The sequence below is a fragment of the Entelurus aequoreus genome, linkage group LG18 (genome assembly GCF_033978785.1).
Source record: "Entelurus aequoreus isolate RoL-2023_Sb linkage group LG18, RoL_Eaeq_v1.1, whole genome shotgun sequence".
Lineage (NCBI taxonomy): Eukaryota > Metazoa > Chordata > Actinopteri > Syngnathiformes > Syngnathidae > Entelurus > Entelurus aequoreus.
In genome coordinates this window covers 1,738,685-1,763,111 of record NC_084748.1, presented here as the reverse complement: position 1 = coordinate 1,763,111, position 24,427 = coordinate 1,738,685, and the positions used below count along the sequence as shown (strand labels likewise).

General features: G+C 36.0%; 1 protein-coding gene across 1 annotated transcript; it reads right to left on the bottom strand.

Moving 5' to 3' along the window:
- Positions 1-16,756: 16,756 nt before the first annotated feature.
- On the bottom strand, positions 16,757-23,104 carry LOC133633659 (uncharacterized). Its single transcript, XM_062026251.1, has 2 exons — positions 17,574-23,104; positions 16,757-17,510 (listed from the first exon to the last, which is right to left on the bottom strand). The coding sequence occupies exons 1-2, from the start codon at positions 22,224-22,226 to the stop codon at positions 17,289-17,291; spliced, it is 4,875 nt and encodes a 1,624-aa protein (XP_061882235.1). The 5' UTR covers positions 22,227-23,104; the 3' UTR covers positions 16,757-17,288.
- Between the last annotated feature and the right edge of the window lie 1,323 nt (positions 23,105-24,427).

The following is a 24,427-nucleotide window of genomic DNA, read 5'->3' as shown; positions in this document are numbered from 1 at the left end:
AAAACAAACATCCTAATCTACGATTTGACTCCCTCGACTGGCCTTGACGCTGTGAAAACAGGACCAGGCTGTTCTGAAAAACACCCCTGAGGACACCGCAATGATGGACGCTTTTGACCTCCCTCCCTCCTCAACGACACCTGGAGTCAATCAATCAATCAATGTTTATTTATAGAGTCAAACTTTTGCAGATCGGCCTCAGTCTATAAAAACATTACATCATCACACCCTTAACAATTGGGCACACACGCACCCCAACCACCCCACCGCTTGTTTCTCCTCTGGGTGATGGTCGGATGGCAGAGCTTCATAGCAGCGGTCGCCTTCCAGGGTCCCAACTCCCCGCCCCTCTGTTGCGAGTTTGTTGTGATTAAATGTAACGTGTTTATGTGTGCCTTGCATGGAGGTTTGTCCCCACTCCAGACTAGACCCCCTTAGAAGCACAGTCTAGATTGTATTTTTTTTACTCATCTTTTTCCCCAGCGTTTTACCTTTTTCCCATCTTTTACGGGGCGCCTTGTGGCGACCCACATCAGCGTTCCTGTTCTGTAACCCTGCACACTGTTTGTTTGTCTCATCTTCAACGGCTTTGTGCTGAAAACAAAGTTTCCTTGTACTTGTGCAATGACAATAAAGATCTATCTATCTATCTAAACTAAAGTCCCAAACAAATGTTGTTTTATGGTGTGTGATAATGATCATCTCTTTTCTTACTTTGACAGCCTGCGGCAGCGGAATCATACGCCGTGTCAAAGCGTGGTGAAGGACTTTAACGCGCACACAAAAAGTCATTTCCGCATGAAATCTCCGCACGTCCCGCAGATAAGTCTCAACTGATGAGCGCCTCGCAAAATCACCAGCAATTTCCCTTTAATCAGCAGCGAGTCTCTGAGTGTTGAATCACGGCTGACGTGATTTGAAGAGTGAAAAGAGTGTTCAGCGAGGACAGAAGTGTTGTTTTGAAGACTTCCATCAATGATTCAGTCTTACAGGCAGGACAGAAATAAGGCTGGTTAGCAGTGAAATATTAATGAAGCTGCCTCAATTATTCATCTCTGCAAGAAAAGATGCTGTTGACCTCGTGATGGGAGAGGTGAGGAGCTCCCTTTAGCAGGTACTTCTTTTTTCCTGGAGGTTTGCACACACACACACACACACACACACACACACACACACACACACACACACACACACACACACACACACACACACACACACACACACACACACACACACACACACACACACACACACACACACACACACACACACGCACACACATTGTTGGCAGCTGCTTGTAAAGGCTGTGAAAGTCATGTGACCTGCCACTACGAGCACACATTATTCCACTAGCTCGGCGCGTGTAATGGAGCTGGCGGTTGATTTATTTTGTTTACTGATGCGTCCTGTTCCCGCCGCCTCGCGCGGTCACGTCGTCGCACTCCTTCTCTTAAATAAAATATTCACAAGCCGTCGGTTCATTTTTCAATATTTACAAAATCGCTGGCTGTCTTTTCATTTCCGTGCTAGTAAAAAAAGAAAACGTGGATGGCATGCTAACCTCCATCAACTTCTTCTTATTCCTGACATTGTTTCATTCTGTTAGACCAGAGGGTCACATGTGGCTCTTTAGCGCCGCCCTAGTGGCTCCCTGGCGCTTTTTGAAAAATATATGGAAATGGGAAGAAATGGGAGGAAATATATTTTTCTGTAAGAGGACACAAATCTTCCTAAATGGTAGAAAGCCCACTGTTTAATGTTTGTGTTTATGTTTGATATGTTTGTGTTTATGTTAAATATGTTTGTGTTTATGTTTAATATGGTTGTGTTTATGTTTAATGTTTGTGTTTATGTTTAATATGTTTGTGTTTATGTTTAATATGGTTGTGTTTATGTTTAATGTTTGTGTTTATGTTTAATATGTTTGTGTTTATGTTTAATATGTTTGTGTTTATGTTAAATATGTTTGTGTTTATGTTTAATATGGTTGTGTTTATGTTTAATATGTTTGTGTTTATGTTAAATATGTTTGTGTTTATGTTTAATATGGTTGTGTTTGTGTTTAATATGTTTGTGTTTAATATGTTTGTGTTTAATATGTTTGTGTTTATGTTTAATATGGTTGTGTTTATGTTTAATATGTTTGTGTTTATGTTTAATATGTTTGTGTTTATGTTTAATATGTTTGCGTTTATGTTTAATATATTTGTGTTTATGTTTAATATGTTTGTTTGTTTAATATGTTTTTGTTTAATATATTTGTGTTTATGTTTAATATGTTTGTTTGTTTAATATGTTTTTGTTTAATATATTTGTGTTTATGTTTAATATGTTTGTGTTTATGTTTAATATGTTTGTGTTTATGTTTAATATTTATGTTTAATATATTTGTGTTTATGTTTAATATATTTGTGTTGATGTTTAATATATTTGTGTTGATGTTTTATAAGTTTGTGTTTATGTTTAATATGTTTGTGTTTATGTTTAATATGTTTGTTTTTGTTTTTAATATGTTTGTTTATTTTTTGTGTTTATGTTGAATATGTTTGTTTGTTTAATATGTTTGTGTTTATGTTTAATATGTTTGTGTTTATGTTTAATATGTTTGTGTTGATGCTTAATATGTTTGTGTTGATGCTTAATATGTTTGTGTTTATGTTTAATATGTTTGTGTTTATGTTTAATATGTTTGTGTTGATGCTTAATATGTTTGTGTTGATGCTTAATATGTTTGTGTTTATGTTTAATATGTTTGTGTTTATGTTAAATATGTTTGTGTTTATGTTTAATATATTTGTGTTTAAGTTTAATATGTTTGTGTTTATGCTTAATATGTTTGTGTTTATGTTTAATATGTTTATGTTAAATATGTTTGTGTTTATGCTTAATATGTTTGTGTTTATGTTTAATGATAAATAAATAAATGTGTTTGTGTTTATGTTTAATATGGTTGTGTTTATGTTTAATATGTTTGTGTTTATGTTTAATATGTTTGTGTTTATGTTAAATATGTTTGTGTTTATGTTTAATATGTTTGTGTTTAAGTTTAATATGTTGGTGTTTATGCTTAATATGTTTGTGTTTATGTTTAATATGTTTGTGTTTATGTTAAATATGTTTGTGTTTATGTTTAATATGTTTGTGTTTATGTTAAATATGTTTGTGTTTATGTTTAATATGGTTGTGTTTATGTTTAATGTTTGTGTTTATGTTGAATATGTTTGTGTTTATGTTTAATATGGTTGTGTTTATGTTAAAGGTTTGTGTTTATGTTTAATATGTTTGTGTTTATGTTTAATATGTTTGTGTTTATGTTTAATATGTTTGCGTTTATGTTTAATATATTTGTGTTTATGTTTAATATGTTTGTTTGTTTAATATGTTTTTGTTTAATATATTTGTGTTTATGTTTAATATGTTTGTTTGTTTAATATGTTTTTGTTTAATATATTTGTGTTTATGTTTAATAAGTTTGTGTTTATGTTTAATATGTTTGTGTTTATGTTTAATATTTATGTTTAATATATTTGTGTTTATGTTTAATGTATTTGTGTTGATGTTTAATATGTTTGTGTTTATGTTTAATATGTTTGTGTTTATGTTTAATATGTTTGTGTTTGTTTTTAATATGTTTGTGTTTGTTTATTTTTTGTGTTTGTGTTTAATATGTTTGTTTGTTTAATATGTTTGTGTTTATGTTTAATATGTTTGTGTTTAATATGTTTGTGTTGATGCTTAATATGTTTGTGTTGATGCTTAATATGTTTGTGTTTATGTTTAATATGTTTGTGTTTATGTTAAATATGTTTGTGTTTATGTTTAATATGTTTGTGTCTAAGTTTAATATGTTTGTGTTTATGCTTAATATGTTTGTGTTTATGTTTAATATGTTTATGTTAAATATGTTTGTGTTTATGCTTAATATGTTTGTGTTTATGTTTAATGATAAATAAATAAATATGTTTGTGTTTATGTTTAATATGTTTGTGTTTATGTTTAATATGTTTGTGTTTATGTTTAATATGTTTGTGTTTAAGTTTAATATGTTTGTATTTATGCTTAATATGTTTGTGTTTATGTTTAATATGTTTGTGTTTATGTTACACATGTTTGTGTTTATGTTTAATATGTTTGTGTTTATGCTTAATATGTTTGTGTTTATGTTTAATATGTTTGTGTTTATGTTACATATGTTTGTGTTTATGTTTAATATGTTTGTGTTTAAGTTTAATATGTTTGTGTTTATGCTTAATATGTTTGTGTTTATGTTTAATATGTTTGTGTTTATGTTACATATGTTTGTGTTTATGTTTAATATGTTTGTGTTGATGCTCAATATGTTTGTGTTTATGTTTAATATGTTTGTGTTTATGTTAAATATGTTTGTGTTTATGTTTAATATGTTTGTGTTTAAGTTTAATATGTTTGTGTTTATGCTTAATATGTTTGTGTTTATGTTTAATATGTTTGTGTTTATGTTACATATGTTTGTGTTTATGTTTAATATGTTTGTGTTTAAGTTTAATATGTTTGTGTTTAAGTTTAATATGTTTGTGTTTATGCTTAATATGTTTGTGTTTATGTTTAATATGTTTGTGTTTATGTTAAATGTGTTTGTGTTAATGCTTAATATGTTTGTGTTTATGTTACATATGTTTGTGTTTATGTTTAATATGTTTGTGTTTAAGTTTAATATGTTTGTGTTTAAGTTTAATATGTTTGTGTTTATGCTTAATATGTTTGTGTTTATGTTTAATATGTTTGTGTTTATGTTTAATATGTTTGTGTTTAAGTTTAATATGTTTGTGTTTAAGTTTAATATGTTTGTGTTTATGCTTAATATGTTTGTGTTTATGTTTAATATGTTTGTGTTTATGTTAAATGTGTTTGTGTTTATGCTTAATATGTTTGTGTTTATGTTTAATATGTTTGTGTTTATGTTACATATGTTTGTGTTTATGTTTAATATGTTTGTGTTTAAGTTTAATATGTTTGTGTTTATGCTTAATATGTTTGTGTTTATGTTTAATATGTTTGTGTTTATGTTACATATGTTTGTGTTTATGTTTAATATGTTTGTGTTGATGCTTAATATGTTTGTGTTTATGTTTAATATGTTTGTGTTTATGTTAAATATGTTTGTGTTTATGTTTAATATGTTTGTGTTTAAGTTTAATATGTTTGTGTTTATGCTTAATATGTTTGTGTTTATGTTTAATATGTTTGTGTTTATGTTACATATGTTTGTGTTTATGTTTAATATGTTTGTGTTTAAGTTTAATATGTTTGTGTTTAAGTTTAATATGTTTGTGTTTATGCTTAATATGTTTGTGTTTATGTTTAATATGTTTGTGTTTATGTTACATATGTTTGTGTTTATGTTTAATATGTTTGTGTTTATGCTTAATATGTTTGTGTTTATGTTTAATATGTTTGTGTTTATGTTAAATGTGTTTGTGTTAATGCTTAATATGTTTGTGTTTATGTTACATATGTTTGTGTTTATGTTTAATATGTTTGTGTTTAAGTTTAATATGTTTGTGTTTAAGTTTAATATGTTTGTGTTTATGCTTAATATGTTTGTGTTTATGTTTAATATGTTTGTGTTTATGTTACATATGTTTGTGTTTAATATGTTTGTGTTTATGCTTAATATGTTTGTGTTTATGTTTAATATGTTTGTGTTTATGTTAAATGTGTTTGTGTTAATGCTTAATATGTTTGTGTTTATGCTTAATATGTTTGTGTTTATGTTTAATATGTTTGTGTTTATGTTAAATGTGTTTGTGTTAATGCTTAATATGTTTGTGTTTATGCTTAATATGTTTGTGTTTATGTTTAATATGTTTGTGTTTATGTTAAATGTGTTTGTGTTAATGCTTAATATGTTTGTGTTTATGTTTAATATGTTTGTGTTTATGTTAAATGTGTTTGTGTTAATGCTTAATATGTTTGTGTTTATGTTTAATATGTTTGTGTTTATGCTTAATATGTTTGTGTTTATGTTTAATATGTTTGTGTTTATGTTAAATATGTTTGTGTTTATGTTTAATCTGTTTGTGTTGGGGTTCTAAAATATAAGGTTCTGGATCATAATGCTTGATTGTGTGAAGGTTTTAACATTCCCACATAAAATTGTACACCAAAAAACATTTATTTATTTTCATTCCACCGCAAAAGTTTGTCACGCTCCACAGTTCCAACACCCACACACTCCCCCTGGTGGACATTCTAGCATTTGCGCACATAGGGCATTCACACGTAATTGCCACCGGATTTGCACATTCTAGTTAGCATTGTTGTTGATGGGGAAGGGATCTGTGGTTCCTATCACGTGACAGTCTTCCTCATGATCTGAATCTTTGTGACATTGATACTATTTTGATCATATCTATTTATTTGCAAACTTTGGAAGTCTTTTGGTGTGCTGAATCATATATATATGATAATAACTTCAATGTAGAGGCAACCTGCTACTGCTACTTTCCATTTACAGAAATGTTATTAAACACAGGAACTATTCTGACATATAAAATGACAAAAAATCCATCTCTTTTAACATCAAAATATATTTCTTGTCAGATAGAAGACGGAGGGGATTAGGTGTAAGCATCAAGATGGCGGTTTGAGCCGCTTTGTCCTTCACATAGGTCAAGAGGACAGACGGGATGGAAGGGAAGGTGGGAGGCGATGGATAGCATCACCCTCCTCTGGGGATCCAGAGAGGGGATAAAAAGGTGAGCACACTGGCAAAATGAAAAGATGGAGATAGGAGTTAGTGGTAAGTGAGGACATAGAGGGCAAGGTATGGATTTGGAGGAATGGCCAGTATGAAATCAAAGAGGAGAGAAGATAGTTGGAGTTTGTTTACCTGATTGCATTTCTGACATGCTAATTTGAAGCGGTGACTTCAGGTATTTGGCCGGATTGCACATCACAAAGATGCTTTTAGATGGCGGGTGGAGATAAAAACAAACAGTGTTAAGAGTTTAAAGAGATGATCACAAATCTATCTTGAGAAGAATGAGGTGTTAAGGAACACGAAGAAGGCTTGCAGGATTTGTCCAAGCATGTCTGGAAACTATGAGGTGGGCAGCTAATAGTCTCCCTAGATTTATCGCAGCTAATAGTCTCCCTAGATTTATCGCTGCCTTGTTTTGGACTCGGGGGACCGGCAGACGTCAGAGGAGCAAGTCTGCTGGGAGACCGTATGTTTGCTGTTAAGTCCTGCTGGCACCCATATTTATTTAGCCCTATGTCAACGCCTCACAGAGACCACCAGACCATGGCCAGCCAATGTAGACTTGTTTGCAGGACTAAAGACCGAGTAGGACAGTTGACCAATGACGGACTGATCCGACTCCAAGGCCAAGACATTTTAGACACCTAATGTTGCTTGCAACGTGACCCCAGGGTGCAGAGACCAGTGATATATTTCTTCTGTTTCTTTGATTTTGTCATTATTGCCACAAGTGGTGGAAAAGTGTATTACAGCTGAAGAAACAAAGGTTTTTGGCCGCCCCCTAGGTGGCGCTCACAGTCCAACATTGAATAACACTGTTGTAGGTTACAAAGCATGTTATCATTCATCAGCATCAACATTGCATTTTTTTGCCTATTTTTTCGTAAATTTGTACTGTTTGTTTGTTACCTTTTGGACAATTTGCAAAACTGGAGATGTGGGCCAGACTTTGGACACGCCCCCTCTCCGTCAGTGTGAAGGTCCTTGGCCTGAAGAACATGGCAGACCCCTAGAAGACCGTCAAAACTTTTAGCCAGAAAGATGAAATACAAACCCCGTTTCCATATGAGTTGGGAAATGGTGTTAGATGTAAATATAAACAGAATACAATGATTTGCAAATCCTTTTCAAGCCATATTCAGTTGAATATGCTACAAAGACAACATATTTCATGTTCAAACTCATAAACTTGATTTTTTTTTGGCAAATAATAATGAACTTATAATGTCATGGCTGCAACACGTGCCAAAGTAGTTGTGAAAGGGCATGTTCACCACTGTGTTACATGGCCTTTCCTTTTAACAACACTCAGAAAACGATTGGGAACTGAAGAAACTAATTGTTGAAGCTTTGAAAGTGGAATTCTTTCCCATTCATGTTTTATGTAGAGCTTCAGTGGTTCAACAGTCCGGGGTCTCCGCTGTCCTATTTTAGGCTTCATAATGCGCCACACATTTTCCATGGGAGACAGGTCTGGACTGCAGGCGGGCCAGGAAAGTACCCGCACTCTTTTTTTTACGAAGCCACGCTGATGTAACACGTGCTGAATGTGGCTTGGCATTGTCTTGCTGAAATAAGCAGGGGCGTCCATGAAAAAGACGGCGCTTAGATGGCAGCATATGTTGTTCCAAAAGCTGTATGTACCTTTCAGCATTAATGGTGCCTTCACAGATGTGGAAGTTACCCATGTCTTGGCCACTAATACACCCCCATACCATCACACATGCTGCCTTTTACACTTTGCGACGATAACAGTCTGGATGGTTCGCTTCCCCTTTGGTCCGGATGACATGATGTCGAATATTTCCAAAAACAATTTGAAATGTGGACTCGTCAGACCACAGAACACTTTTCCACTTTGCATGAGTCCATCTTAGATGATCTCGGGCCCAGAGAAGCCGGCTGCGTTTCTGGGTGTTGTTGATAAATGGCTTTCGCTTTGCATAGTAGAGCTTTAACTTGCACTTACAGATGTAGCGACCAACTGTATTTAGTGACAGTGGGTTTCTGAAGTGTTCCTGAGCCCATGTGGTGATATCCTTTAGAGATTGATTTGTTTTTGATACAGTGCTGTCTGGGGGATCGAAGGTCACGCTCATTCAATGTTGGTTTCTCCAGATTCTCTGAACCTTTTGATGATATTATGGAGCGTAGATGTTGAAATCCCTAAATTTCTTGCAATTGCACTTTGAGAAAGGTTGTTCTTAAACTGTTCAACAATTTGCTCAGGCATTTGTTGACTAATTGGTGTACCTCGCCCCATCCTTTCTTGTGAAAGACTGAGCATTATTCAGGAAGCTGTTTTTATATCCAATCATGGCACCCACCTGTTCCCAATTAGCCTGTTCACCTGTGGGATGTTCCAAATAAGTGATTGATGAGCATTCCTCAACTTTATCAGTATTTATTGCCACCTTTCACAACTTCTTTGGCATGTGTTGCTGACATCAAATTCTAAAGTTAATGATTATTTGCACAAAAAAAAAATGTTTATGAGTTTGAACATGAAATATGTTGTCTTTGTAGCATATTCAACTGAATATGGCTTGAAAAGGATTTGCAAATCATTGTATTCCGTTTATATTTACATCTAACACCATTTCCCAACTCATATGGAAACGGGGTTTGTATTATGAGTGTTGTAGTGTTAATGCTAAGATCATTATCCTAGTGGATGTACAGCAAGCGCACCTTTCAAGTCAAAATAACAAAAGAGGTAACCAGGCAACTGATTGATGTGGAAATATTTGAAGATATTCTTTTTTTTCTGTTTGTTTCACAACAAGTGTTGCACAAACACAAAGAGGTATCACGTCGGCACAGCATTTCTAAAGACGCCCAAAAAAAACAGAACTCTGTGGCGTCTTTCCTCGCCTCCCGGAATAGACGAGCGCCGTGTTTGCGATGGCAACGCCTCAGACGAGGACTGGTGCGCGTGTGCTAAGTGAAGGTGTTGGAGAGATAATAATTAAGCGTCTTCCAGGGGTAGAACAACAAAACAATCAATAAAAGACACTCTGCCACCTTCAAAGCCACCAATGCGGTCGATGCAAGATGTCTGAATGCCACTGGAGATGAAAGGTTTGATCAATGCAAGTCATGTCTCACTCTGATGGGCTCTTCACCTGCCACATAAATGCAGTTGTACACATTAATGCCACTTACAAACCACAGAGGACAACAATCACAACGCTGCAGACAAAGCATCAACCGGCTGCAGACATTTGTTCATAATTAACCTTCAACACTTAACATGAGGGTTTTCTTTCCCAAACGTGGCGCCAACCTGCGGCGTCATTAACCGTCACAATCCTTGTCGTGAGGTTTTTCATATTTCCAGCGTGAAAGCAAAGCCAAGGAAGCTAATAAAGAGACGGCTGTGAGACCATCAAACATGTCTTTTAACGCCATCACCTGCTACATGTTTTAGACTGGCACGTTTGATTCCAAGCATGTTTTATTCTGTTTCATACGCGGCACTTAGTAGGCTCTTAGCGTTAGCTAGCTGTGGGCTACAAACAACGTAGAGTATTTTGGAAAAAAGCGTGTTGTCTGTTTAACATATTTTCCGGACTATAAGCCGCACTCACTAAATTTGAGAAAGAAAGAAAAAACATCCATATATTAGCCACACCGGACTATAAGTTGCAGATATATACATTGAGAAAAGAGAAATATTTTGGAAAGGTTTATTTACATACCTTAACTGTTTCCATATAGGTAACAATTAAGTAACATACAAGAACAAAAAAACATGTAAATAAACATTTACAAAATCTTTCTGTGTAAAGAACTCATTTCACAACATATAGTCTGGTGCAGCTAATATATATATATATATATATATATATATATATATATATATATATATATATATATATATATATATATATATATATATATAAATATGTATTTTTTTCCCCGCTGTATTGTCCAGAAAATACGGTAGTGTTAAAGGGCAACTATACTTTAAATCGATTAAAATCGATTATAAAAATAGTTGCCGATTAATTTAGTCATCGATTCGTTGGATCTATGCTATGCGCATGCGCAGAAGCTTTTAAAAAATAAAAACAATTAAATTATTATTATTATTTTTTTTTAAATAAACCTTTATTTATAAACTGCAACATGTAAAAACAGCTGAGAAACAATAATCAAAATAAGTATGGTGCCAGTATGCTGTTTTTTTTCAATAAAATACTGGAAAGGATAGAAATGTAGTTTGTCTCTTTTATCCGATTATTAATCGATTAATCGAAGTAATAATTGACAGATTAATCGATTATCAAATTAATTGTTAGTTGCAGCTATTATATATATATATATATATATATATATATATATATATATATATATATATATATATATATATATATATATATATATATATATATATATATGTATATATATATATATATATATATATATATATATATATATATATATATATATATATATATATATATATATATATATATATATATATATATATACACCGTATTTTTCGGAGTATAAGTCGCTCTGGAGTATAAGTCGCACCGGCTGAAAATGCATAATAAAGAAGGAAAAAAACATATATAAGTCGCACTGGAGTACAAGTTGCATTTTTGGGGGGATATTTATTTGATAAAAGCCAACAGCAAGAATAGACATTTGAAAGGCAATTTAAAATGTCTAAAGAATAGTGAACAACAGGCTGAATAAGTGTACGTTATATGAGGCATAAATAACCAACTGCTATGTTAACGTAACATATTATGGTAAGAGTCATTCAAATAACTATAACATATAGAACATGCTATACGTTTACCAAACAATCTGTCACTCCTAATCGCTAAATCCCATGAAATCTTATACGTCTAGTCTCTTACGTCAATGACATCAATAATATTATTTCATATTTTACGCTAATGTGTTCATCATTTCACACATAAGTCGCTCCTGAGCATAAGTCGCACCCCCGGCCAAACTAGGAAAAAAAACGCCACTTATAGTCCGAAAAATACGGTATATATATATATATATATATATATATATATATATATATATATATATATATATATATATATATATATATATATATATATATATATATATATATATATACACATATTTATTTTTATTTTTTATTTTTTAAAAATGTAATCTAACTCGTAAATAAAAGTCCACTTACAGTGGAGCCAATGGGAGGTCTTCTATTCCGCCCATAAAACCCAATAAAAAAAAGCGCCAACAATACATTTGGAAAATTATCCATCCATCCATCTTCAACCGCTTATCCGGAATCGGGTCGCGGGGACAGCAGCTCCAGCAAAGACCCCCAGACTTCCCTCTCCAGAGCAACATTTGCGACTTCCTCCTGGGGAATCCCGAAGCGTTCCCAGGCCAGAGAGGAGATGTAATCCCCCCATCTGGTCCTTGGCCTGCCGCGGGGCCTCCTCCCAGTGGGACGTAATTTGGAAAATTAATATTTCTTTATTAGATAGTGAGGAAAATAAATGAGGAATTAAATAATTTATTCCAGGATCTGGATGGGTTGACTGCCAGGAAGACAAATGATTTGGTCTTCCAGGGTTTTATTGACTAAAATACTTGATATTTAGGCACAGACAGCAAGCAGACATATGATTTTTTTTCAGAAATGATTACTGTTATGATTAATGTTTGATGTAATATGTTTTTTTTAGTTAAAGAATACAAGTTAGGTATCTTTAAAAGTCCATGTGAAAACATCACCTGCAGAGCTCCCACCTTCACCTTTGACCTGCGCTCTCTCTCTTGAGCGCCCCCAAAGTGTCTGCTTGCCCTCCTCAGCCCCCAGCAGCAGATCCACATAAGTCCCTCCTTTCATTACATCGCCAAAAATAGATTGGAGTGCAGAGCATTTTGGCACCGAGGGCCCAGCAGACACGCTTCTTCACTCTGTTACACCCACCCCAAGATGCAACATGCAGCCATTGCCTTTACGCTTCCCCCCTTTTTGTTTTCCCATCCTTAAGCGTTCTCCCCAGTGGCCGTGAACGTACAATCACATTAGTGCACACACACACACACACACGCACACACACACACACACACATGATGGACACAACTCTGGGTTATTTCCCCTCTGACTTGGAGTGGCACAGTTGAGTAGGGACATTCAACCAGATGCTTTTTAATCCTGTAACAAGAAGAGCAGACACACACACACACACACACACACACACACACACACACACACACACACACACACACACACACACACACACACACACACACACACACACACACACACACACACACACACACACACACAATGTTCTGCTAGTCACAATGCTGCTCTTTTAATCCCAATGCCTGGCCCTCATTACCATGACACCAAGGTTCCTTCCCCTAACTAATCATTGATCTGTGGAGGGCCCCACACACACACACACACACACACACACGCGCACACACACACACACACACACACACACACACACGCAAGTCGTGTGTTCTAGTGAGAGGCAAGCCGGTGAGCAGATGTGCACGAGTCACACCCTGGATTAAGTTTGGCAAAGAAAATAGGGCATGTTTGACATGGTCAGGCAGCAGCTTGGTGAACACGACCAATATGTGTTCTGCGTGTGAGTGGAGAACATCTTTCTGGCCCATTCACCTTTTTCAAAGGGGAACTGCACTTTTTGGGAATTTTTTTATGCACTCTAAATATTGAATAAATGCCATCAAGTTACAATGGAGCCTGCATGAGTCGCTCTATTCTGCCTATAAAGCACTTAAAAATACATCCAAACATATCCATTAAGGTTTTATATACATGATGTAAGTATATATGTCATGTAGTGACATTCATAATAACATGTAATATATACATGATGTAAGTATATATGTCGTGTAGTAACATTCATAATAACATGTAATATATACATGATGTAAGTATATATGTCATGTAGTAACATTCATAATAACATGTAATATATACATGATGTAAGTATATATGTCATGTAGTAACATTCATAATAACATGTCATATATACATGATGTAAGTATATATGTCATGTAGTGACATTCATAATAACATGTAATATATACATGATGTAAGTATATACGTCATGTAGTGACATTCATAATAACATGTAATATATACATGATGTAAGTATATACGTCATGTAGTGACATTCATAATAACATGTAATATATACATGATGTAAGTATATATGTCATGTAGTAACATTCATAATAACATGTAATATATACATGATGTAAGTATATATGTCATGTAGTAACATTCATAATAACATGTAATATATACATGATGTAAGTATATATGTCATGTAGTAACATTCATAATAACATGTAATATATACATGATGTAAGTATATATGTCATGTAGTAACATTCATAATAACATGTAATATATACATGATGTAAGTATATACGTCATGTAGTGACATTCATAATAACATGTAATATATACATGATGTAAGTATATACGTCATGTAGTGACATTCATAATAACATGTAATATATACATGATGTAAGTATATATGTCATGTAGTAACATTCATAATAACATGTAATATATACATGATGTAAGTATATATGTCATGTAGTAACATTCATAATAACATGTAATATATACATGATGTAAGTATATATGTCATGTAGTAACATTCATAATAACATGTAATATATACATGATGTAAGTATATATGTCATGTAGTAACATTCATAATAACATGAAATATATATATGATGTAAGTATATATGTCATGTAGTAACATTCATAATAACATGTACCGGTACCGGTCCGTGGATCGATTGGTACCGGGCCGCACAAGAAATATAATAAAAAATAAATTAATTAAATTTTTCTATTTCTTTTATTAAATCCACATAAAAAACACAAGATGTATTTACAATTAGTACACTAACCCAAAAAACCTCCCTCCCCCATTTACACTCATTCACACAAAAGGGTTGTTTCTTTCTGTTATTAATATTCTGCTTTCTACATTATATATCAATATATATCAATACAGTCTGCAGGGATACAGTCTGTGCTTCCTACATTATATATCAATATATATCAATACAGCCGGCAGGATACAGTCCGTAAGCACACATGATTGTATTTCTTTATGACAAAAAAAAATAAATAAGTACATACACACAACTGAAAACATGTTTTATATTCTAGTTTCTTCAAAATAGCCACCCTTTGCTCTGATTACTGCTTTGCACACTCTTGGCATTCTCTCCATGAGCTTCAAGAGGTAGTCACCTGAAATGGTTTTCACTTCACAGGTGTCATAGTCTTGATGTGACAATCTACAAACCCCGTTTCCATATGAGTTGGTAAATGGTGTTAGATGTAAATATAAACAGAATACAATCATTTGCATTTTATTGTATTCCGTTTATATTTACATCCAACACCATTTCCCAACTCATATGGAAACGGGGTTAGTACACTGTAAATAGTCAATCAATGCCGATTGATTGATAAATAGTCATGAAAATAAAGAAAACGCATTGAATGAGAAGGTGTGTGCAAACTTTTGGCCTGTACTGTGTGTATATATTTTTTTAATTTATTTTTTTATTTCTTATTATTATTTTTAAAACATTTTCTTGATCGATTCAAAATCTTTTAAAGTTAAAAAAAAAAAAAAAAAAAAAAAATCCGTTTTACATTTTTTTGGTATGATCAAGAAAAAATAAATTCATAAAATAAATGTGTGTGTATATATATATATATATATATATATATATATATATATATATATATATATACATATATATATATATATATATATATATATATATATACATATATATATATATATACATATATATATATATATATATATATAATTATTATGTATGTATGTATGTATGTACGTATATATATATATATATATATATATATATATAATTATTATGTATGTATGTATGTATGTACGTATATATATATATATATATATATATATATATATATATATATATATATATATATATATATATATATATATATATATATATATATATATATATATATATATATATATATATATGTATACAAGACTCTGCAACATCGCGTGGACAGTCCACTCCCTGTATGATCAGTGTCAGAGCTCGGTCCGCAGAAAGTTGGACCAGTTTCCAGTGAGAGTTGGACTTAGCCAAGGCTGCCCTTTGTCACCCATTCTGTTCAGAACTTTTATGGACAGAATTTCTAGGCGCAGTCAGGGTCATCTACACTTCTTAAAGTTTACAAAGACATTGTTGTTTAGTCCTGTTGAAAGATAGTTAGTCTCGTCCTCCAGTGATAATGCTACTTAGGTTACTAAGACATATATGCCGTGATGGAGGTCATTATTATCAGCTGAGGGAGCAGCTTCACACGGTGAATGGAGATACATCATTATGGAGATACATAACTATGGAGATACATAATTATGGAGATACATAACTATGGAGATACATAACTATGGAGATACATAACTATGGAGATACATAATTATGGAGATACATAACTATGGAGATACATAATTATGGAGATACATAACTATGGAGATACATAATTATGGAGATACATAACTATGGAGATACATAACTATAGAGATACATAACTATGGAGATACATAACTATAGAGATACATAACTATAGAGATACATAACTATGGAGATACATAACTATGGAGATACATAACTATAGAGATACATAACTATGGAGATACATAACTATAGAGATACATAACTATAGAGATACATAACTATGGAGATACATAACTATAGAGATACATAACTATGGAGATACATAACTATAGAGATACATAACTATGGAGATACATAACTATAGAGATACATAACTATGGAGATACATAACTATAGAGATACATAACTATAGATGAAGTGGCATAAAACACTGAAAGTGATTGTTCCTATAACCCCTTTGTTTCAAATGTTTGTTCCACTTGTGGCTCGGGCATCTTGTCTGACTCACACCATACACAGCCTTCCTTGTCACGTATTCTTCCTTTTCCCGCTTTCCATCCACTAATTCAAACTGATCCAGCAGCGCAATTGAAGATTGTTTTATTTACAATAATCAAGTAACAGAATAGTCGGGAAACAAAATAAATGGTAGCTTATATAAAGCTGAGGTCTACAGACAGGTGAGGTCTACAGACAGGTGAGGTCAAAGACGGTATGCTGGTGCCCGACTGTCAATCACGCGCCCAGCGCACTCCTGCCCCTTATAGGCCTGCGTGGGAACTTTTCACCACCTGCAAACGGTGCACACTGACATACACAAATCAATCACTCAAAAATAACAATATAAACATAGATTCAAGTATGGCTCTCTATTTGGCTCCTACACACCGGCCCCTGATTGATCTTTACAGACTCAATCACATTCATTAATTTAATGCAAAAAAAAAGGAGCCTATTCCATAATAAACAAACAAAAGGCAAAGCCTTGAGAGAAAATAAAGTATATACATTACGTCCCTTGTGCGTGTCTTGTGGTCTGGTCTCCATGACTGACCAGTCAGCCCTCAGCCTCCAGGACGCGGCACAGCTTGGTGATAGGCCTTTCGATGACTGAAGTCTTTGTTTGGAGCTTGACTGACCGGACCAGGCCTCCTCCATCTGGCCGAGTCTCCAGTATTCTGCCCAATGGCCAGGAGCCCCGTGGGGCTGTGGGGTCGACCACCAGGACCACATCTCCTGGCTGCAGGTTGTTCCTCACTTGGGTCCATTTCTGTCTTTCCTGCAGAAGCGCCAGATACTCCCTTGTCCATCTGTGCCAGAAAAGGTCAGCCATATACTGGACCTGTTTCCAGCGGCGCCTGGCGTAGAGATCCCTTTTCTCGAAGGTGCCAGGGGGAATGATGGGTTGAGTTTTTAAAAGGAGAATGTGGTTTGGGGTCAGCGGCTCTAAGTCCTGTGGATCTGGGGAGACTGTGGAGAGGGGACGACTGTTGAGGATTGCCTCTGCCTCGCAAAAGATGGTGTGCAGGCCCTCATCATCAATGATTTGTTGGTGGAGAGTAGAGTTGAGTACCTGTCTGACAGACCTGATGAGCCTCTCCCAGACTCCACCGTGGTGGGAGGCTGCGGGTGGATTGAATGTCCACTGAATTCCCTCAGAGAGAAGGGAGCCTTGGATTTTCCGGTCATCTAGTGAACTCAGGGCCTTTTTGAGCTCAGCTTGAGCTCCCACCAGGTTAGTGCCATTGTCGGATCGAATGTGCTTAACTTGTCCTCTCCTACAGACAAACCTCCTTATAGCATGGATGCATGAGTCAGTATCTAGTGTGTAGGCTACCTCCAAATGCACCGCTCTACTGCTCATACAGGTAAAGAGGGCCCCATACCTTTTGACTAGGCTCCTCCCTCTTTTAACTGTGATTGGGCCAAAGTAGTCTAACCCGACATTAGTAAAGGGAGGGAGGTCAGGGAGGATTCTCTCTTGGGGTAAACTTGCCATTTTTTGCTCTCCTGTTTTTCCTCTCACACGTCGACACACAACACACTTTGAAATCACCTTTCTGGCTGCGGAGTTTCCCTTTACCACCCAGTATTTCTTTCGGAGCTCAGAAAGCATGTGGTTCCTACCACTGTGTCCAGTGTGTTCGTGAATGTGTCTCAGGATGAGAGTTGAGATATGAGCATCTTTGGGGAGGATACAGGGGTGCTTGGCTTCCTCAGGCATTGCAGATCTATGCAACCTACCCCCTACCCTTAACATGCCTTCATCTAGCATGGGATCTAACCTGCTGATGTTGCTGCTCTTACGAACACTAGATGAAGCCGTTTTGAGTGTTGCCATCTCCACAGGGAATGATTGTCTTTGGACATGGATGATCACTGACTTTTCGGCCTGCGAGACATCTTCCACTGTGAGGCGCTGTCCACCAAGTGTGGACCTGAAAGTTTTGAGTTCCTTGTTCACGTTGTAGCTGTGTGAACGGGTGGCAGTTTGACCTGAGAGGAGTTCCTTTTTCCTTTTAGCAAGCAAGCTTAGAGTGTTCTTCATCTTCAGATACCATGCCACTGCTCTAAGGAGCCTTTTAGAGTTTGAAAAGGAGGAAAGCAGCTGGCTTGTGGGGGTTTCAGTGTTTACCACTGTAGTGAAGATAGTAGTGTTCTTTCTGACTTCTGGGTCATCCGGTAACACTGACTTGGAGCCCAATGCTTCCCGTGCAGGCCAACTTTCCTCTGCTTTCCATAAAAAGTCAGGGGCATGTATCCATCTCCTTTGCTGCATCAATCTGCTGGTACTCAGCCCTCTGGAGGCATCGTCAGCTGGATTGTCCTTACTGCCTACATACCTCCATTGAGACAGCTTTGTTTTGAGGGATACACCTTTGTAGGTGGCTGCACAGTCAAAAACCACCCTGAGTTTCTTCTTTTTGGGGTGGTACACTCTGTGGTGTGGTATGTACCAAACCTGTGTCTGGCTGAGCTCCTGCTCTGGCACCTTCTCAGCATAGTGGCTTTCCAGAATGTCATTGAGAGATGCAACACACTCCTGTTTGAGTTGCTGGTTCCTTTCCATTTTTCTTTTCAGGCTTTGGAGGCACTGTTCGGCACTTGGGCGGTTGTTGGGCAGGTTGACCGTGGGCTTTCTGAAGGGTAATTTCAGGCTGTAGTGTCCGTCCTGTAGCACTGCCTCATTGGCTATCTCTAAAAACTGTTTGTCTTCTACTGACAGCTTAGTCTTTTCCTCTGACATTACCTCACTGAACTCCAGGTTATACTGGGAAATTAAAAGCTCCTCCAGATTTGCAACTGAAATACTGTTCACAGTTGCACTCACTGCCTGTCTCTTCTGACCTCTAAATGGCCCGTTAACCACCCATCCCAATAGCGTTCTCACTGCATGTGGACCCCCACCATGGCTATTTATAACCTCCCATGGCTCTAACAGTCTTGGAGCATTTGTGCCTATCAACAGCTCCACCTTTGAACTGATGCTCGGGAGTATAATGTTGCCTAAATATGGCCATGGGGCTATGTCTTCCTGTTTGGGGATGCTGCTTGTAGTGACTGGCATTTCTTTCTGTGTGAAGACAACAGGAAGAGGTAGGAAATGATTGCTGTCCAGTGCAGAAACTTCCAGCCCAGCTACCATGTGAGTTGGGACAGACCTTTTCTGATTCATGGTCCTTAGTAGGATATGGGTCTTTACTCCCTTTATGTTCAACTGGGACATAAGCTGTTCAGAACAGAAGCTAGCGGAGGATCCAGGGTCAAGGAGTGCATAAACTGAGAGGACCTGGCTGCCCTTCCCTGCCTTAACTTTGACTGGGACAATGGACAGAACACTCTCTTGGTCCCCGGCCCCTATATGGCCACATAGCTCTGCTCCTGCACTGCTTACTTCTCTAGAGGGCTTTTCTACCTCTTTCGATACCTTGTCTTTCCTGTCATAATGTAAAACACTTGGGTGAGATTTTTTACACAGTCTACATGTCTGACGACTTGGACAAACAGAACTCATGTGCCCTATTAAAAGACAGGCAAAACACATGCCCTGGCTCTTTAGGAAACTAAGCTTGTCTCTGTGCTTCTTCTTAATGAACCATCTACACAACTCTAGCGGGTGTTTGTTTTTACAAATTAGACAAATGGGCTCTGAGTCAGACTCTGGCTTGGATTCCATTGGGCTAATAGTAATACTCGTGGCAAAACTACTACCAGCTGACTTTGAGTGTTGTGGATTTACAGAGGGTCTAGCGTTAGCCTTTCCTATGGCTGACTGCTCCTGTACCCTTAGCTCTCCAAAGACTGGATGGGCTGCCACACGAGCTTGCTTTTCTATAAAGCTAACCAGGTCTAAAACCCTTACCCTGTGGTTGTGCTCTTCCTGCTGCTCATAAGCTTTGTTGCGCCATTTCTCCTTCAGCTTGAAGGGCAACTTAAACGCAATGTTTCTCATATTGGCCACTGTGTCCAGTTCGTCCATGTACTCCGTCTCCTCCATGGCATTACAGCAGCTCCTGAGGAACATGGCGTACTCCTGCAAGGATTTGGAATCCTCTGCCTTAATTTGAGGCCAGGTCTGGACCTTATCTAGGTAAGCACAGGCAATTTTAAAGTCATGACCAAAGTTCTCTTTTAATAACCTTTTGGCTTTCTGGTAGCCTCTGTCTGGTGACATATATTCACAACTTTTGATTAGCTTTTGAGCATGGCCCTTTGTGTACTGGATGAGAAACTGCAACCTGTCCCTGTCATTGTCCGTTTTACTTTCGACCATGTGTTCAAAGGAATGGATGAATGACTTGTACTCCAAGATTTTTCCATCAAAGAAGGGAACACTTCCTTGTGGGAGGGTGGACAGAAGCTGCTGTTTCACAAGAATCTTAGTCAGTTCATTTTGGGCTTCCAGAATTTTGATCAGCTGATTGTTCTGTGTTGAGCTGGGGGTGGCTTGTTGAGTTTGGAACTGGAAACTGGCAGGCACAGCTTGGTGAACAGGGGCCTGCTGGGGATAGAGACCGGCAGGCTGACAAGGGGCCTGCAGAGGTACAACTGGGACCTGCTGCGGTTGAGTTGGGGCCTGCTGAGGTTGGAAGCTGGCAGGCACAGCTTGGGGTATAGATGCATTGAACAGAGTAGTGGGGAACTGCATCTGAACTCCTTCCTTGGGCCTAACCACTGGGCTTCCCACAGGTGAACCACACCTTGATGGATCAAATGCTACCCCTGTAACCGCTGCTCTCTGATCTGCACCATGCACCTCTAAACCTTCTACTTCCCTCAAGTAGTTAATTTTAGCATTAGCCGCCTCTATTTCTGTTTTTAACTCCAAAGCCTCTCTTTTTTTCCTGCACATTAACTCCTGTTCTTCAATATTATACTTTTCCTGCAACCTTGCCGCCCTGGCTGTCAAAGCAACCTTTTCCGCCTCCGCTCTAATCCGCAATGATGAAGAGGAATTATTGGATGACTGTCCTGAACTGTAGGACTTGACTGATGCCTCCCTGGTTGACACTATGCCTGGGTGACCAGTTAGTTCATGCCTATATAGGCTGTCCGCTTCCTCTAAATTGTCCTTAAAATTACCAGTTATTAAATCACTGTCTTTAAATATATCAATGTCGTCGGGTGGAGGAGCACAGGTGTGGGTTGAGGGGTTTTCAAGATCTGATATCCATCGGGACACCTCAGCTTCAAAGGCATCTATTAGAGCAATTTTAGGCTGATACCATGTTTGGTCATCAGCCCTTCGCTCGTCTGGCTCTAAACCTTCAGAATATGATCTGTGCAGAGATTTAAACTCCATTAAGAACTCATTAAACTTGCTCATATTTATTTTCACTTCTTTTAAAGCCTCTGCATCCACCATCAAATTGCGCACAATGTTCATTCGCCTTGTTATGTGTGACATTTTGCCTATTCTGGCGGCGCGCACACGAGAAGCCTCCTGCGCAATAGTCGTCATTTCCCCTCCTTCGGTTGAATTATTAGTTGACATTTTCCTCTTTTAATCAACAAAAATCCTTCACTTGGTACATCAAAAAATGTTTACACTTCCAAGTGAATATAAAAAGGGTCCAAAAATAGTCTTTATCCTTTTTGGGAATTAAATGTCCGTTCACGGGCCGTCGGGCGCGCGCGCGCAAGCCCGTCACCAAATGTTTGTAATGTAACTTTTAAAAATCATTACGCGGTGATCGCGGTCCCAAAAATAAACATTTCTTGCATGATAATGTCCATAAAAACTCACTTGATATTAATATAGAGCCCTTTTAACGAATGAGTTTGATGGTTTATCACAAACCTTAATGAAAGAAGTCCTTTGTTCCTGCACCATGCGCTTTGGCCTTGCTTCCTGCTTGGTGCGCAATCCTGTCGGCTGTACTTCCACAGCACGTCTTTGACAACTTGAAGTGGCATAAAACACTGAAAGTGATTGTTCCTATAACCCCTTTGTTTCAAATGTTTGTTCCACTTGTGGCTCGGGCATCTTGTCTGACTCACACCATACACAGCCTTCCTTGTCACGTATTCTTCCTTTTCCCGCTTTCCATCCACTAATTCAAACTGATCCAGCAGCGCAATTGAAGATTGTTTTATTTACAATAATCAAGTAACAGAATAGTCGGGAAACAAAATAAATGGTAGCTTATATAAAGCTGAGGTCTACAGACAGGTGAGGTCTACAGACAGGTGAGGTCAAAGACGGTATGCTGGTGCCCGACTGTCAATCACGCGCCCAGCGCACTCCTGCCCCTTATAGGCCTGCGTGGGAACTTTTCACCACCTGCAAACGGTGCACACTGACATACACAAATCAATCACTCAAAAATAACAATATAAACATAGATTCAAGTATGGCTCTCTATTTGGCTCCTACAATAGAGATACATAACTATGGAGATACAAAATTATGGAGATACATAACTATAGAGATACATAACTATGGAGATACATAACTATGGAGATACATAATTATGGAGGTACATAATTATGGAGATAAATAATTATGGAGATACATAACTATGGAGATACATAATTATGGAGATACATAATTATGGAGATACATAACTATGGAGATACATAATTATGGAGATACATAACTATGGAGATACATAATTATGGAGATACATAATTATGGAGATACATAACTATAGAGATACATAATTATGGAGATACATAACTATGGAGATACATAATTATGGAGGTACATAATTATGGAGATAAATAATTATGGAGATACATAACTATGGAGATACATAATTATGGAGGTACATAATTATGGAGATAAATAATTATAGAGATACATAACTATGGAGATACATAATTATGGAGGTACATAATTATGGAGATAAATAATTATGGAGATACATAACTATGGAGATACATAATTATGGAGATACATAATTATGGAGATACATAACTATGGAGATACATAATTATGGAGATACATAACTATGGAGATACATAATTATGGAGATACATAATTATGGAGATACATAACTATAGAGATACATAATTATGGAGATACATAACTATGGAGATACATAATTATGGAGGTACATAATTATGGAGATAAATAATTATGGAGATACATAACTATGGAGATACATAATTATGGAGGTACATAATTATGGAGATAAATAATTATAGAGATACATAACTATGGAGATACATAATTATGGAGGTACATAATTATGGAGATAAATAATTATGGAGATACATAACTATAGAGATACATAACTATGGAGATACAAAATTATGGAGGTACATAATTATGGAGATAAATAATTATGGAGATACATAACTATAGAGATACATAACTATGGAGATACAAAATTATGGAGGTACATAATTATGGAGATAAATAATTATGGAGATACATAACTATGGAGATACATAACTATAGAGATACATAATTATGGAGATACATAACTATGGAGATACATAATTATGGAGGTACATAATTATGGAGATAAATAATTATGGAGATACATAACTATGGAGATACATAATTATGGAGGTACATAATTATGGAGATAAATAATTAGAGAGATACATAACTATGGAGATACATAATTATGGAGGTACATAATTATGGAGATAAATAATTATGGAGATACATAACTATAGAGATACATAACTATGGAGATACAAAATTATGGAGATACATAACTATAGAGATACATAACTATGGAG

Excerpts from the sequence above, each read along its gene's own strand:
- LOC133633659 (XM_062026251.1), bottom strand. The coding sequence starts at position 22,226 with ATGTCAACTAATAATTCAACCGAAGGAGGGGAAATGACGACTATTGCG. Across the intron at positions 17,511-17,573 it reads CCAGGCGCCGCTGGAAACAG|GAAAGACAGAAATGGACCCA; the intron begins GTCCAGTATATG and ends GCGCTTCTGCAG.